Below are 16,709 nucleotides of genomic sequence, written 5' to 3' on the forward strand. Positions count from 1 at the left end.
AACTGCATGAATCGCAGATGCACATTGGAGGATGACGACTGATGGATCTCCGCAGCGGCAAAGCTGAGATGGGACACGCTCCGGCTGGGGCCAAGGCAGCAGGCTTTCCATCCCACAGTTCCAACAGCTAAATACAGCCACAGAATCTGCAAGCATTCGCTTAGTGTTTTGTCACCAAACACTGCTCTCTCTACATTTGACACATGTAGGGATTCTTTGCTACAGAATATACTAGCTGAATCTTGAATTGATTCTAGATGAAGTTGAAGTTAGTTACCATACTTCAGGGGAAACTAAGTCATTATTAACTTTCCACATTAATTTCAATGATGCCCAAGTGCAACTTAATTTAAGCTCGTAATAATAATAACAATACTGTCCAGTAGCACCTTAGGGACCAACTAAGTTTGTTCTGTGTACAGTGGTGTCTCGACTTACGAATTTAATCCGTTTCGAAGGCACCTTCATAAGTCGAAAAGTTTGTAAGTCGAAAAACGCCATTGGAAACATGATTTCCCATAGGAATGCATTTAAAACGGAAAAATTCGCAAGTCGAAGCAACCCTATCTAAAAATTCGTAAGTCGAAAAATCCCCATCTAAAACCGTCGCGGTTTTTTCCGGATGTCAAGACATTCATAAGCGTGCGGCCATTACCCCCATTCGTAAGTCGAAAAATTCGGTTGTCGAGTTGTTCGTAAGTCGAGGTACCACTGTATAAGGTTTGGGGTGCATGCACACGAAAGCTTATACCCAGAACAAACTTAGTTGGTCTCTAAGGTGCTACTGGACATTTTTATTTTTATTATTATTTCAACTGCATCAGACCTCAATTTAAGCTGCAATAATACTGTGACCTGGGAGCAAACCCCAATGAATTCAATAGGGTTTACTTCTGCATAGATGTGGTTAGGACTGTGTAGTTAGCTATTTATTTGCATTGGGTTGGACCGAAATGAAATTTAAGTATTTAAATAGAATTTGTGGTTAAATTGAAAACAAGCAGTGCACTTCTATGCATTTTTACTCTTTCAACAGAGCTTATTTTGTATTGAGAATGTGCAAGAGTGCATTGTGAATTTAGGATGAACTGGATCATGATAAATTGAAAACCTTCCATACATATGTTGAGCACATAAATAGTACTGAAACCAGAGTACTGGGGTGTAAGAATTCATAACTAAGTATACACAGTCCAATAAACTTCAGGAACACAACTGTTTCAGAATCAAGGAAGGCTACATGGCTGTTCTGAGTTTCGCCCGCTTCGCAAGAGACACTGGTGAACTAATGGGAGAAGTTTGCCTTCCCGATGAAGTCTCTGTGTGTCTGTAGCACCTCCGACAAATGTTCCATTGATAAATATTCTTGGAACCTGTTGAGTATAAAAATTAACAAATGAATCTTAGTTCTTGGATATAAGCTTAAAATGTACATGCTATATATTCTATAATGTTACCACTTACGTCCCGGTATAGCAGGGGTTGGCAACTCCCAAGAGACTGCGATCTACTCACAGAGTTAAAAACTGGCAGTGATCTATCCCCCTTTTGGGGGTTCAGGTCAAAGTTGTTGAGCTTTTTCAGGGAGGAGGTAAAATGTTGAGCTTTTTTTTTAGGGGTCCCACAGTTGTTCAGTTTCTTTGGGGGGGGGGGGGAGGAAGCCAGAGATCTACCATAGATGTCCAGTGATCCACCGGTAGATGATGCCTGTGGTATAGTATTTCTGAGCTGTAGCAGAAATAGCTATGGAGTTGGACAAATGGCATGTAGAAATGGCACTGCTAGTTGGGCAAGCAATGCCCAACTCTTCAATATGTTCTGCAGACAGGCGGTCATGCTAAATTGTCTAAATTCTATGTTCTGAAAGTTTTACCATGAAATCAAACAAAACAAAACAAAAAAGAACAAGTAGCCACAACTGATGGATATGAATTATCTTAATGATGTAACATCCAGGAAGGCTGCAACAGGGCACAAAACAATAGCTCCCACTCCTATTGTTAGGGTTGTAACTGGTCTCCTGTAACTTTTATTCAGAGGCTCATAGGCACATGTCGTCATGATTGGTGGCCACTGGTGAATTCACAGAGAGAGGGGTCTATGTCATCCCATCACCACATCTTGTGGCTGCAAGTTCCACAGGTCAATTATTTGCTGTAGGAAGAAATGCATCTACTGGGGGCGGGGGTTGGAGAGAGAATCCCCCCCCCCCGAAGTTTCTGCTATAAGGTGACCAAACTTGGAAAATACTCACTGTCCTGCCGCCAGTCATTTGATGAAGAATATCTTGAAACTGGCTTCCGTTTTCGTACATGTCCAATTCAATGGCTGTGTAGTTCACATCCATATCTTCAAACAGCTTCTTTGCCATGTTGCAATAGGAGCAGGTGGTTTTCGAGAAGATCACTACACAGTTGTCTGAGATAGTTTGCTAAGTGTTTTAAGGAAAGCTTGCGTGAGCACTTTCTATACGTAATGTAAGCTTTTAAGTGGTTTTATTGGCTACTAGAGCCAAAACTAAGTTTTTAACAATATCAAGGTTCTTACATTTAGATTTCCCCATCCCAGAATTCCCTAAAAAGACTGGGGGAGGCAGAGTCTGCTCAAGCCTCGGCCCTCAAAAAATAATCAAAATATTTCACTATAATCTAAAAGGGAATTACCTCTTTAAACTGCAAAAATAAAGCCTCAGGTTCACATTTGTCATCTTAAACATCTCGCAGTTTGCATCAAGTAAGACATGCTTTTGCCAACATTCTTCACAGAATGAGCTTGAATATAATCTGAGTACTTTAAAAAAATCTTTAAGTAGGAAGAGAAAAAAGAAACTAAAAGACAAAACAAACATGCACTTCATGGGTGTGCTAAATATGCAAAAGAAAAATAACAAATACCTTTTTACAATACTGAGTATATTTACAGAATAGGTTTATAGAAGAACCAATAAATGAGCATTGACATCTAATTGTAAGGGAAAGAATAAGGGGGGAATGCAGGCAAGCAGAAGAAGACATAAATGGGGAAAACGAATTGGAAAAGGACTAGTTACATTCCAAATGAATTCATACTCTACATGGACTATATTCAGATGGGTAGTTACTAAGATACGTCATCATACACACATAATCCTCAGGCTCCACAGTTCCGCACAGCACTCAGAATGATGAGTGAGTTTTTCCATGATTACAATACGTACAGCCTTTTTTGAGCCAAATATCAAATCAATAATAATAATAATAATAATAATTTATTATTTATACCCCACCCATCTGGCTGGGTTTCCCCAGCCACTCTGGGCGGCTTCCAACAGAAAAATAAAATGATTAAATATCAAAAGCCTCCCTAAACAGGGCTGCCTTCAGATGTCTTCTAAAAATCTGGTAGTTGTTTTTCTTTTTGACATCTGATGGCAGGGCATTCCACAGGGCGGGCGCCACTACCGAGAAGGCCCTCTGCCTGGTTCCCTGCAACTTGGCTTCTCGCAATGAGGGAACCGCCAGAAGGCCCTCGTACTGGACCTCAGTGTCCGGGCAGAACAATGGGGGTGGAAACGCTTTCCACCTTGGGCTATAGGAGGAGGGCTGCCACCATAAGATAAAACAAGTGGTTTTTATTTAACTGGAGAGTTATTGCCTTTAAATACAGAAAGAAGGCACCCAAGCCCAATCTGTTTGGACTACCGGTATTTTTAACAGTGGTGCTGATTTCAACCATAACAACAGTCCAGGAAGTCTGGAAAAAAGGGCATAAAGTGCCAATAAGTCTTTATGGCTCCACAGTTCCACCAAGTGGACATCTTCTCTTGAGTTTGAATATGTGCCATGTGAAAGGTGCTATCTACAGTATTAATAATTTTCATGAATTTTCTCTAATCCAAACAACAATTAAAAACATGTTTCATTATTGCCTATGTTTATATTTCTGATTGGGTATGTGTTTTCTACCGAAAAGGAAGGGCAGGAAATAAATTCAACAAATCATAATAATGTGTCATTTAAAAACTGAAAAATTATAAACAATAATTTAAAAGTATTTTCTCTACTTCCTCATGTGTTTTGTGAACCTGAGGGTTTAATACTAATTTCTCTAAGACACTCCAGGAGCTTTTTTGGTTAATGGGCAAGGGTATAAATGAATAAATTTCATACAAAATACTGGCAGCTGAGTAGGTTTAAGGTAAAAGCCATTTCTACTCACCTCTATCTGGTTAGCAGCAGCAGTGTTAGAGTCTGTGGTAGCAGATGTACTGTTCCCCATTCTGAAATAAAACCATAAATGGAGCCAAAAATGTTATTTTGCAGAGCTTAGTCAAGGTTTACAGAGCAAATAACATCTAAGCAAAATGAAACAAGAAAGGGAGTTGGCAACAGTGTTTTAACATTTTGCAGGTCATTAAGGAGTGCCTGGCGTGCTGTGGTCCATGGAGTCACGAAGAGTCGGACACGACTAAACGACTAAACAACAACAACAACAACAACAAGACTTCAGCAGCACAATCTACAGAACTGAACTGTTTACTGAGATCTATCTTATTATTATTATATGTATATGGTATTATTATTATTTTTTGTACCTAGATCTGAGATTATTTTTGAAGTGGTCTATAAAATTTTGAATAAAAATAGCCTGTACGTCTCTACTCGGAAATATGTCACATTGAGATGAGAACATATAATATTGTATAAGTGAATAAGATAAATTATTATCATTATAAGATTACTACCTAATGAGCGCTCCTGACTCTGAGGAGGTGCGGATGGTGTTAAAGAGCTTTTCTGCCAGCAGAGAGTAGCCAGGAAAAACCCTTGTCAACAAACATTACCTGCATTTGTAGCATACAGATAAACTCACAGGAATAGAGAGAGAGAGAACACCCAACTTTGCCAATTTGCAAAAGCATCCTGGTCTGGTCACCTGGAGGTAGCTCTTGTTTGCTACAGGCATCTAGGCAATAACCTGTTTACAAACCTGCCATACAACTAGTACAGTATAATTGCTTCACATGTTTTGATGCTTCATAATGTCCTTTCTGTAAATAACATGCAAACTGTTATAGATTATAGTGTGCATGTTATTTACTACATTTATGCAAGTTCTTATACAGGCAGGCGGTTTTCATGCATGCCAGGTGCAATATTTTGTGCAACCTCTTTCCATAGAATTTATGGGTTCTTTCCCTTGTGAGGAAAGACTACTAAAGATTTGTAATATGTGTTTATATAATAATAATAATAATAATAATAATAATAATAATAATAATAATAAATATTTTATTTATACCCCACCCTTCCCGGTTTAAAAACCGGGCTCAGGGTGGCTAACAGCAAATACAAAACATTGATTAAAATGTGACTTAAAAACAGCATAAAACAGCATAGAATGCAACATAAAATGCAGCATCAATATCAATAAAATTAAAAAATTCAGGGATTATTTGTATTAGCCTATAAATAGTGTTTAGTGCCATTGTTATTGGCCATCCTGTTGTGTTATTTTGTTCAGCTTGTCTATATTGCAACACAGGGGTCTGTTTACAGATTCAGGAATATGCACCTGTCCCCATGTGGGGATTGAACCTATGAGCTTGGTGTTGTCAGGACCATGCAGGAATACTGTACCAACTGCTGTCCAGTTACCAAGGGAAGGAGCATGTGGAGAAAAAAAGGGAAGGGAGGCGACAAGAGGTTGGGAGCAGAGAGAAAGCAGCAGCAGCAGCAGCATGCAAAAAGGGGAAATGCAGGGCAAACTGAATCATTGCAGGACATGGCATTTTACACTGAAATAAGGGGCAATCTTGTATGACCAGTTGCATTTTACAATGGAATAATGGGCAATCTTGTATGATCAATGGCATTTTACATTGAAATAAGGGATGATCTTGTATGACCAATGGCATTTTACATCGAAATAAGGGGCGCTTTTGTATGATCAAGGGCATTTTACATTGAAATAAGAAATCTTGCATGATCAAGGCAACCCTGCTTGGGGAAAACACTGCAAAGCGTCTGCTAGGGAAGAAAACCCTTGTAATGCGGACAGCGCGACCCCCCCCCGCACCCCCCCAGCACTGACCTTCGCCAGCTCCTTAGCAGACTCAGCCTGGGCAGCGCCTTCAAAGCCATAGGGAGCAGCAGCAGCAACAGCAGAAGAGGGAGGAGAGGGCGGGTCCTGCTCAGGCCCCGCCCCTTGGCTCCGTCCTCTTTCGGCCCCGCTCCTCCCTCGAGGACCCTCACTGCTTGAGGCTGGCTACCTGAGTGCCTGCTTGGTGGTGGTGGTGGTCTGTGTCTATGTATGTATGTGTCTTGGGTTTTTTTATGGTTCTCCACCCTTCCCTTCCCAGCGCGGGCTCCTAACGGGCTTCCTCCGCTGCCCATCACGTTCGGAAGCGGGGGGCGGGGCCTCGCCTCAGAACGCTAGGCCGGAGGAGCTGGAGCAGGAGGCGGGGCTCCAGGCAGGCGTCCGTTCTCTTGGCGTGCGCAGGCGCCAGCCAGGTCAGGCCAGCGTGGGGTCCTTCTTCTCTTTCTCGCGGCGGCGGCGGCTGGGCCAGTCAGTCAGCGAGTCGCTCGCTCGGTGGTTCGTTCGGTTTGTTTTCCTGTCAGCGAGCGAGCGAGCGAGCGGGTGAGGCGGAGGAGGGCGGCGGCGGACTTGAGGAGAGCCGAGCGAGCGAGCGCCCGGTCCGCGAGGCCGGCGAAGGGAGCGAGCGAGGCTTTTGAGGGAGCTTTGAGGCTGAGGCGATGGCGGACGTCCTGAGCGTGCTGCGCCAGTATAACACGCAGAAGAAGGAGATCGTGGTGAAGGGGGACGAGGTGATCTTCGGCGAGTTCTCCTGGCCCAAGAACGTCAAGACCAACTATGTCATCTGGGGGTGAGTCCCGGGTCGCGAGGAGGAGGAGGAAGGAGAGGCGCCTTTTAAAAGCCTTTTAAAGCTGGACGACTCCAGCTGCCGGGCCGGCGGAACGAGCTGCCCCATGATGCTTAAGCATGTTGGTTCTATAGGGTTTGGTTGATCCCGCATGAAGAAGCTCCCCTGCCCACTGCACCCGTCTACCTTCCCAAGCTTCGTTTCCAGCATGCACAGAAAGTTCTGCTGGGGCTGCGCTCGCCCTGCACAGAGATACTTTTAATATTGCATAGGGTTTAACGTTTCTGTGGCAATAGTTTCCTTTGGAAAACTGGGCCCCTCCTGTGTAGAAATGCTTTACATTGCATAGGGGGTTTAATATTTCCGTGGCAATTGTTTCCCTTGGGAACTGGGCTCGTCCTGTATAGAAATGCTTATATTGCATAGGGGTTTAATATTTCTGAGGCAATAATTTCACTTGGAACTGTCCCCCAGCGACAAGAACCCCTGCATCCATGTTGTACAATAAATATTCAGGGGAGGGGATTAATCTTTTCTTTCTTTTAAATGTACAAAGGAGGAATAAAATATCCACAGATTTAGAATCATAGTCTTAATCTCCAGGCCCATGTTGGGCAAAAAGATTATTGTGTTGCAGGGGGTTGGATTAGATGGCCCTTAGGGTGCCTTCCAACTCTGTGATTCCACCCCCAGTAACTGGGTTAGGCTGCCTTTGCACACAGGGCTCTGGTATAGTGAGATTTAATGCATTTGCTTTTTTTTTTTTTTAAAAGCCATTTAAGCCAGAGCCTGTGTCACCGCATCATGCAGGAACAAGTTCTGTAAACTGGGGGTGTCAGCACTGTAGTTTGGTGCATGCTTGCCGAGGAGGGAGTGCAACGTACTGTACAGTATTCAAGTCATGAATTTGTGAGGGAACGCAGGTGGAGAGGTGTGTTTTTCTAACCTCCTGCAAGAATGAGGATTATAGGGTCCCTATGAAGAATTAGAGTCAGGCTGGAGTCTTGTGTGTGCTTTCTGGGAAGTAAGTCTCGCTGAACTCCACAATGCATTGGGGAATGGGAAGTGTGGTGCTCCAGGTGGTGCAGGCCTACACCTTCCACAGTCCTTGATCATTGGCCATGCTGGTTGGGGCTGATGGGAGTTGTAGTCTGGCAACAGTTGGAGGGCCACAGGTCCCCCATCCATGGCATCACATACTTAGGGGTGGTATTAAGGTGAAGTCATATATGTTTGTACTTGGGAATAAGCAATTCCCAGTATACCTGAAGGAGCGTCTCCTCCCCCATCGTTCTGCCCGGACACTGAGGTCCAGTGCCGAGGGCCTTCTGGCGGTTCCCTCACTGCAAGAAGCAAAGCTACAGGGAACCAGGCAGAGGGCCTTCTCAGTAGTGGCGTCTACCCTGTGGAATGCCCTCCCATCAGATGTTAAAGAGATAAACAACTACCTGACATTCAGAAAACATCTGAAGGCAGCCCTGTTTAGGGAAGTTTTTAATGTGTGATATTTTAATATACCAGTATTTTAATCTCTGTTGGAAGCCGCCCAGAGTGGCTGGGGAAACCCAGCCGGATGGGCAGGGTACAAATAATAAATTGTTATTATTATTGCAGAAGTCAGTGGGTCTTGTTATTGAATTGCACACACTCTCAATAGGGTTTTAAGAAAGAGAGGATGGCATGTAAGAAAGGAGGCAATCCCTGAAAAGTAAAGAGAAAGAGCTCAGGATGGGGATGAGCTGTGACTCCTACGCAAATAGTAATGCTATTTTTGTTGGAGGAACAGTTAAGGGTCAGGTTAACAGTTTTATAATTTGGCTCCGCTTCTGTGCCTGTAGCAGGAATTAAACATGGATGAAGGAGCCAAAATACTACTAGAGTGTAGAACCTTAATTTTTAAGGAAAGTATGGAAAGTATGCAAGCTTTAAAAACCATCCTTTTTCTGGATACCAAGATTTGTGTAGAAGTAGTAACAGCCTGCAGTTCTAAACCTACTTACTTAGGAGTAAGTTCCATTTAATTTAGTAAGGCTGATTTCTGAGTAGACGTGGTTAGGTTTGTTCCAGTTATTCCAGTGCTGATAATCCTTTTTGAGGATAATTCTTACTAGTTTATTTTGATGTGTATCTGTGTTGGGAGAAGGGTAAAGAGAATGCCTCACAGCCTGTGTGGAAAAATGACATCTTTTTCTTTGCCATGTAGTATGTATGTTTTCACTTCTTTTTCCATCCTCCATGGGAGAGGGAAAGGGTAAGGACAACAGAAGGACCCCCCCCCCCATTTTTCTTACCTTTCTCAATGCCAAATGGCGTTCATTATGGAATCCTAATGCAACCTAGTTGCAAAGTTGGATCCAAGAGCCAAATGTGGTGTTTCCAAACATAACTTTGCTGAAAGGAGATTGGGATGCACTGATTAGGATTTTCCCTGTGTTACAGAGCTTCCTGCCGAGTGTGATTTACTGTCTTTGAACTAAAGATTATGCACTTGTTCATCCCCCCCCCCCCAGCTTATCTGAGGAGGTTTTGAGCATAGTGGTAGTTGTGTCTTGCTGAAGTTTTTTCAGAGATTCATGTTTCTCTAACCCTCCCTCCTGGCTAACTTTGATTGGTTACCTGTGGCGTTGTTTTCAAAAGTTCTTTATCTGATTGGCAGCAGGACTTGTCACCTGGCTGCTGGAGATGCATGTTCCATCGAGAACTGTGCATGGCTGTGCAGTTCAAGAAGGAAACTCCTTTCCTCTAATGCAAGTTTTATAGCTGTATTTTGCCTGGCAATGCATGTCTAGTTATGTTGTGCACATTTTGGAGGGTATACTACAGAGGTTTTTTTTAAAAAAACTAACAAATTGGACAGTAGTTCTCTTTTAATAATTGACATGTTGTAGCTTGTATTGCTAACAGTTAAAGTTGATTCCACAGTCTGGTGTACCTAAACCTGTTAACTAAAACTGGCCCAGTTCTTGACTTGGCTTTGAACTGACTAGGAGGAGATGATTGCACACCAGAGTCAATTTTAAAAAGCCAATACTGCCTTTCTTACTTGGGGAAACTAGTAAGAACCATCCATGTTGTTATAATTGCACAAAATGGTGATGAAGCACCTGTATAGAAATGCAGATTTACAAGATGGCAAGTTATAAACTGCACAGACTATCCAGACCATGTTGCCTGAACCAGAGATGGAAATATAGTGAGGGTGGAGAGTTTGCCTCTATGGAGTGTGGATGGGTACTAAAGAACTAGGCAAGTTACAGTTGGGGCCTAAGTCAGTGATGGCGAACCTATGACACGCGTGTCAGCACCAACATGCATAGCCATTTTAGGTGACACGCAGCCGCATGCTGAAAAGGATGTTTCATCCTCGCTACTGCACGGATCTTCAACCTCACTTACTGTTGCCTCGCCGCCTCACAAGCATAGCTGAGTGAGGAGAGAGGTGGGCTGAAGTGAGGGGAGAGGTGGGCTGAAGAGGGCCATGAGGAGGCACAGGCCTAACCCGAGCCCACCTCCCCAGTGGCAGACCCGTTGGAGGAAGGCCTGAGCCCAGAGTCCCAATGGGAAAGATCTCTGGGTTTTGCCTTATTTTTCCCCTTTTAAAATATTTTTTTTAAATATTTTTTTAAAAAATAAATTAAATAATTAGTTATTGGTTTATTAAATTCAGTTATATATTACAATTATACATTTTTGTTATTTGAACTATAAATATCGTGAAATTATAGTTTTTTCTCAAAGTAACACACCACCCGAGTTATGCTCGGTTTTTTGGCGAATTTTGACACACCAAGCTCAAAAGGTTGCCCATCACTGGCCTAAGTGCAGCAGGAGGGGAAGCTCAAATGCTCTGCACTCACTTCTCAGAGCAGAGTCAAAATAGACACAGGTTTGGGATATGTGCAGGTGAACCTACCATAGGTTTTTTGGGGGGTGTAACAGTATTGTACAGATACAGACTCAAGGGATACATACATGGTTGATGTCATACCACTGTTCCCTGCACATTCTGTGGTAAACCCAGATTTTCTGATTGCTGTCCAAGGACTCATTTTCTAGTTGGTGTTTGCATATTCAGTCGGAGAGCCAGAGGTAACCTTGAAGTCCTTGCTCTATGCTGAGAGGCAAACAACTTTTCAGTTTAGACTAAAAAAAACCAAAATCACTTTTTGGGTGCTGTTCAAGGCTGCATGGGGGAGGAAAAGCAAAGGGAACCTTGATTATGTACATGGTTTTCCCATGTGGCAGATGTGTTGGATTGCAACTACTGTATACTGAACATATATAGCAGCCAAGTTTCTATGGTGTGCCACAAAAGGCAAGCACACAAGGATACCTGTCTTCAAGTTAAACTCTCCACGTACAGCAGTAGATTTTAAGCCCATCAATTTAAAACATTTTTGGTGAGTTTTTAAAAAGTGTGACTACTTTTGCACCCTTCTCTTTTATTCTGAAGGTTATCTAGTTTGGGGTATATTGATTGCTCCTCTCTTTTTTGGTTGCCCTTCAGGCAAGGAATCTTTTTTTGTTTTTTTAAATGCACGTATTCCAGGTGCGAATGAAGGAAAAGAGTTAGGATAGGCAAACTTGAGGGCCACATTGAAGAAATATTTGGCAAGGCTTGGACTCAGACTGCATGCTACAGTGTAATCTGCAGTCTTGACATTTGAAAATAATGGGATGAATTAAAAGAGACAAAAGAGGGGTGAGTTAACTCTTCCCAAGCCTTCTACTTTTTCGCTTCCTTGCCCTCTGTCACAGCTGCATTTATCCCTGCTGGAATTTCAGACCTATGTTTACCTTGCAGCCCTATTGGAGGGGGTGGGGAGGGAAGAGTTACTGGAGGGGCCATTTCAGCGGAAATAGCCAGCTGATAAAGGAGTTAGGCCAGGCATCCCCAAACTTCGGCCCTCCAGATGTTTTGGACTACAATTCCCATTTTCCCTGACCACTGGTCCTGCTAGCTAGGGATCATGGGAGTTGTAGGCCAAAACATCTAGAGGGCCGAAGTTTGGGGATGCCTGAGTTAGGCACAAGCTTCTCTCTCAACACCGTATTTTATCCTCCGTTATGCAATTCTGAGGATGCCTTGCACTGGAGAAGCTATCATTGGTGTAACATTACATATGTCTGCTTGATAACATGTGGTTTGTCCCCTATTACCATCTTTTAGATTAAGGTAATTATCACTTTGCATATTTATAGGCACCAAATATGCAGAATTTGTCTGTGAAATGCTGCACTTAATCTAAAATCTTTTTCTATGAAGTTTGAGTCAGCTTTTAAAAAGTCTTAATATTAATGAGAAATGTAGAAAAATTCTTTCACTTCGAGTACTTTTGCAGTTGTTGCTAGAATTCGTCAAGTACATTCTTCAGCAGAAGGAAAGTTGTTAAATAAAATAAAAACCGTTTTCTGACAGACCCGCAATGTCTATGTCTTGCCCAGACTATCAAATCTTTATGTAGCACTTTTCATTATTAAAGGTGATTAAAAGATCTGTGTGGGACATCTTAAGAAGTTGCCCCTCTCCTATTAATTTTATCTTGGAACTCCTTTTCATTTCCTTTCTTACTTCCTGGGCGGGATGGGGTGTTTGTGTGAGAGAGAGAGGGCGGGGGAGGGAGGGAGGGAGAGACAGACAGACAGACAGACAGACAGACAGACAGACAGAGAGTTCTGACCTATATATGCACTTTTGCCAAATTGATCACTCCTAACCTGTTTTCTGGACATAAGCTACAGTGCTGAAACTGCTTTGTGGTAGAGTTGTATCTAGTCCAAATTTATATTTTCTCACTAGAGTAATTAGTTACATTGAATCTACTTGATACAGATAGGGAAACAAACATAAAATTGATGATAAGACCATTGTCTTCAGGTACATTATAAAAAAATGTTAGGGACCCATTTCTGCACAGTAAAGTACTCATACCTCTGTCAGTGTAATAAGATAAAAAAATTCCTTCAGTAGCACCTTAAAGACCAACTAAGTTTTTATTTTGGTATGAGCTTTCGTGTGCATGCACACTCATACCAAAATAAAAACTTAGTTGGTCTTTAAGGTGCTACTGAAGGAATTTTTTTAATTTTACTTCGACCCAGACCAACACGGCTACCTACCTGTAACCAGTGTAATAAGATACCTTGATAGGAAAATTTTTGGTTGTAGCATAGCAACAGTGGTGAGCAGATAGATTGCAGTAGCAATGTACAACTGGTGGCCCTGTTGCTCATATCTACCTTTTAAGGGCTTTCCATCTGGTCCTCAGATATGCACCTTACAGGCCAACCCAAGCAAAAAACTTTTAATTTCTGTTCACATTTGTGAGTGACACAAAGGGTTTGGCAAAATCATTCCTGTGCTGTGTAGTTTCACTGTCTTTCCATGGCATGGGCAAAGGGATTTTGAACTTTTATTTCCTACTGTGAACAAGATAATCTGTCAAAATTATTTTAAGTGCCACAGTTTCTCCCTCCCCTTTTTCTGTATTTTGGCCCATGTACAAAATATACATTAAGCTACAGAAGAATCCTTTGCTTGTGCCTTGGCTTATGCAGGAGTAAATCAGTGGGTGAAGACATTGTTGCTGGCCCTTCCATCTTTTTATTTTTATTTTAAAAATGGAACCTTGTCAGTTGAGCATTTCTTTTGTAATATATTTTCCTTCAAGCTGCCACTGCTTGATTTGGCAGCTGTGTTTGCCCCTTCATAGTGTGCCATCTTGAATTATATAAATACCCACTTTTAAGGAAATGTTAACCTCTTTGGGACAATTGCCCTTAATAGAAACAACCTGACTGAAAAAGTCTATATGTGAGGTTTGCTCAACCTTGGCCCTCCAGATGTTTTTGGCCTAGAACTCCCATGATCCCTAGCTAGCAGGACCAGTGGTGAGGGATGATGGGAATTGTAGTCTCAAACATCTGGAGGGCCAAGGTTGAGGAAGCCTGCTGTATGCCGGTGTGTCTTGTGAAGGGGTGGGAAGAGAACAATTCAAATATTGTGGTGCCTTTCCCTTCAAATTTGTCAAACTTGGCTTAAGTGAGCAGGGTGCGGGAAGGCAGAGTGAGGAAGCAGAAAGCCAGGCTGATTGGTGGCATTTGAATGAGTTATTTGCCAGATAGTTTTGATATATAGTATAAGTTTGTTGTTTTGTCATGCTTCCAGCTTTTTATGAAGAGAACCATTGGTGGTGTATATTCTCTCCAAATATTTTCTAAACCATCTTTGCTTTCCATCCATTACAGGACAGGAAAGGAAGGCCAGCCAAGAGAGTACTACACTTTGGATTCTATTTTATTCCTGTTGAATAATGTGCATCTTTCACATCCTGTTTATGTCCGCCGTGCTGCGGTAAGTAGATCTCTCAGAATAAGAGCCTAATGTTGGTTGATGTTGTTTCTAACTTGCCTGTTGGTCAACTGAACATTTGTAGAATTGGAAGGTATGAACTGCTGTGCTAATAATAATAATAATAATAATAATAATAATAATAATAATAATAATAATAATTCAACTATCACAAATCATAATCTTGCAATGTCATTTAAGTGGGATACATTTTAATCAATGCCCTTAATTTTTTTGGCAGGAACTAAAAAACCTAACAAAATTGCAACTGAAAAAAACAATATTTTACAGATAGAGGCAGTAGTAGCTGTGATAAGTGTAATTCAGTCCCCCAACCAGAGGTTCTGTAATAGTATTGTTTCACATATTTATGCCTTTAAAAATAACTTTTTGAGCTGCTAAGTTATATTGCAGTGTCTTGCTGCTTCAGATACAGAAATGCACTCGCCCTGCCCTTTCCTAGATTAAACTGTGTGTGTTTGGGTGTGTGTATTTTTGTTTGTCATTATGGTAAGTATTTTTGTATTTTTATACTGTAAACTACCCTGTGATCTTTGTATGAAGGGCAGTACTGTATATAAATCTTAATAGTAATGATGATAATAATAATAAAACTCCCTTCTTGAACAGTTTGTCAGAACTATGTTAACCATGCTTGAGGTTAACTAGGATTTTCCTTAACTGAGGACCTGAAAGTCGAAATCCTGCGAAATTGAGATGCCATGTTAAATGAAGTTCTGGTTGGTCTTAACTGCAGTTTGCTTTGGCTGCCAGTGAACTCCTACTGATGGAGCAAGTGAGCATTTCCTCTGAGGAAGAGCTGTGACGTACCTGTTCATAAATTGCTAATTCTGTCGAAGGAAGCCAGCATTATTTCTTCTTCTTACATAAAGTAACAACATTATGTTTGTAAAGCACACCCATGTTGCTCTTTCATTTGCTGCTTGCCTTTTTTATTGTGTTCTCTCCTTTCAAACGTGGTGCATTTCTCAAGAAGCTGATTTCATCAGTGTCATTAAGAGTGCCATGTGGTTTTGGTGCAAACCTTTGATCCAGAACTAGGGATGGATGAGTCTGTCAATTTTTGTTTCTCTTCCCCCCCCAATCCTAAATTCACTTCACCTGACTTCTGCATTAGTTTGCAATTTTATTTTTTATTTTTTAAAAAAAACCCAAAGGTGTTTTCATGTGATTTCTCCTAATATGTGCCTTTTTCAAGCAAGGAAGTGTGATTTAAGTAGACCCACATAAAAATGCAAACTGAACACCACCACCCCAATCCAGAATTGAAAATATTTCAAATTTCTATTTTCAGGAAATCAGGAAACTAGACTATGCTGCTGATGTTTCCTATAATCTCACCATATCATGCAAAGTGGCTGATTATTATTATTTTTTATAAACTAGCATTAGACATGCCTGCTATTTTGGCCTTACTTATAGGAGTAGAAGCAACTTGGTCATCACTCTTTGTAGTTGTAATTTTAGATAATGGCAAGTATAATTGAGCTGCCCCTATTCCGTGGAACGGAAGCCAATGACTTATAGTGAAGCTGCTGCACTTCCCTGCCATAATAGCTATTTTAGCCTTATGGGCTGTAATCTTACATACTGCTGTCTTACATTTGATTATTTTCCTGCTTGACCTGGGCTTTTGTTGCCTTATGCTGGTTTTTTGAAAAGAAAGATTGCTTCAGAATAAGTGTGTACAGATACACTCCAAAGTTCTTCACATTTGTGGCAGAACATCTCTTAGAAACTATAACTTTTCTCTACAAGTTCAGAGAAATGTGCAGAGCTATCAACAACTGATGACCCCCCCCCAAAAAAAAAACACCCCACCTGAGTATCAGCATCACTAAAATAGTGAGGTAAAGTACACATAGACTTTGTGACTTCATGTATATTTTGGTATTGACAGCTGAAGCTAATGGAATATCTTTAAAGTCTTGTTTCAGAACTATTACTAAGCTTCTTATAGCTTAATTACATCCTAGTCCTACTCACATGAATGGAAATGCCATTGAGCTCAGTGAAATCTAGTTTGAATTAAATGTAGGTTTTCAGCCTTATCAGAAGAAACCACATCATTCCCCAGTGACTTAATATTAATTCTAATATTGTATTTATTTAAAATTTTATAGATTTCTCACCCTTTAACAGGTAAAATAGCAATTAACTGCTACAGTATGATCAGCAGACGGTAATTAAAAGGCTTGAGGAAATAGTCTTAAGCATTCATTTGAAAGAGTGGGTTGTTGGAGCGTGCCTTATCTTGATCAGTAACAAATTTTAGGAGTATTATTGGTAATAAATAATTCTGCATTTATTGTTACCTGCCCCAAGGCATTTGACAGGCAAAGCCTAGAAATCCAAATGAATCCTAATCTAAGGTTACCAGATTTTTTTCAATGAATCTGGGGCACTTTTCAACTTCAGTAGGAATGATATGTATGGAGACTGATTTGTAAATCTGGGGACTGTCTCCGGGAAACG

General features: G+C 41.3%; 2 protein-coding genes across 2 annotated transcripts in view; one reads left to right on the top strand and one right to left on the bottom strand.

Annotated features, from left to right (window-relative positions):
- Positions 1–1,009: 1,009 nt before the first annotated feature.
- On the bottom strand, positions 1,010–6,136 carry GLRX2 (glutaredoxin 2). The gene is made up of 4 exons (XM_035124185.3): positions 6,073–6,136; positions 4,198–4,258; positions 2,255–2,431; positions 1,010–1,373 (listed from the first exon to the last, which is right to left on the bottom strand). Exons 1-4 carry the CDS (start codon positions 6,120–6,122, stop codon positions 1,227–1,229), a joined length of 435 nt encoding a protein of 144 aa, XP_034980076.1. The 5' UTR covers positions 6,123–6,136; the 3' UTR covers positions 1,010–1,226.
- A 116-nt stretch (positions 6,137–6,252) lies between these two features.
- CDC73 (cell division cycle 73) overlaps positions 6,253–16,709 on the top strand; it is a 105,395-nt gene continuing 94,938 nt past the window's right edge. Inside the window, exons 1-2 of the mRNA XM_035124183.3 lie at positions 6,253–6,865; positions 14,111–14,216. Of these exons, the coding sequence (XP_034980074.1) occupies positions 6,735–6,865; positions 14,111–14,216 (237 nt within the window). The 5' untranslated portion in view covers positions 6,253–6,734. The remainder of the gene's footprint in view (positions 6,866–14,110; positions 14,217–16,709) is intronic.

Source organism: Zootoca vivipara, chromosome 7 (genome assembly GCF_965207765.1).
Source record: "Zootoca vivipara chromosome 7, rZooViv2.hap1.1, whole genome shotgun sequence".
Taxonomy (NCBI): domain Eukaryota; kingdom Metazoa; phylum Chordata; class Lepidosauria; order Squamata; family Lacertidae; genus Zootoca; species Zootoca vivipara.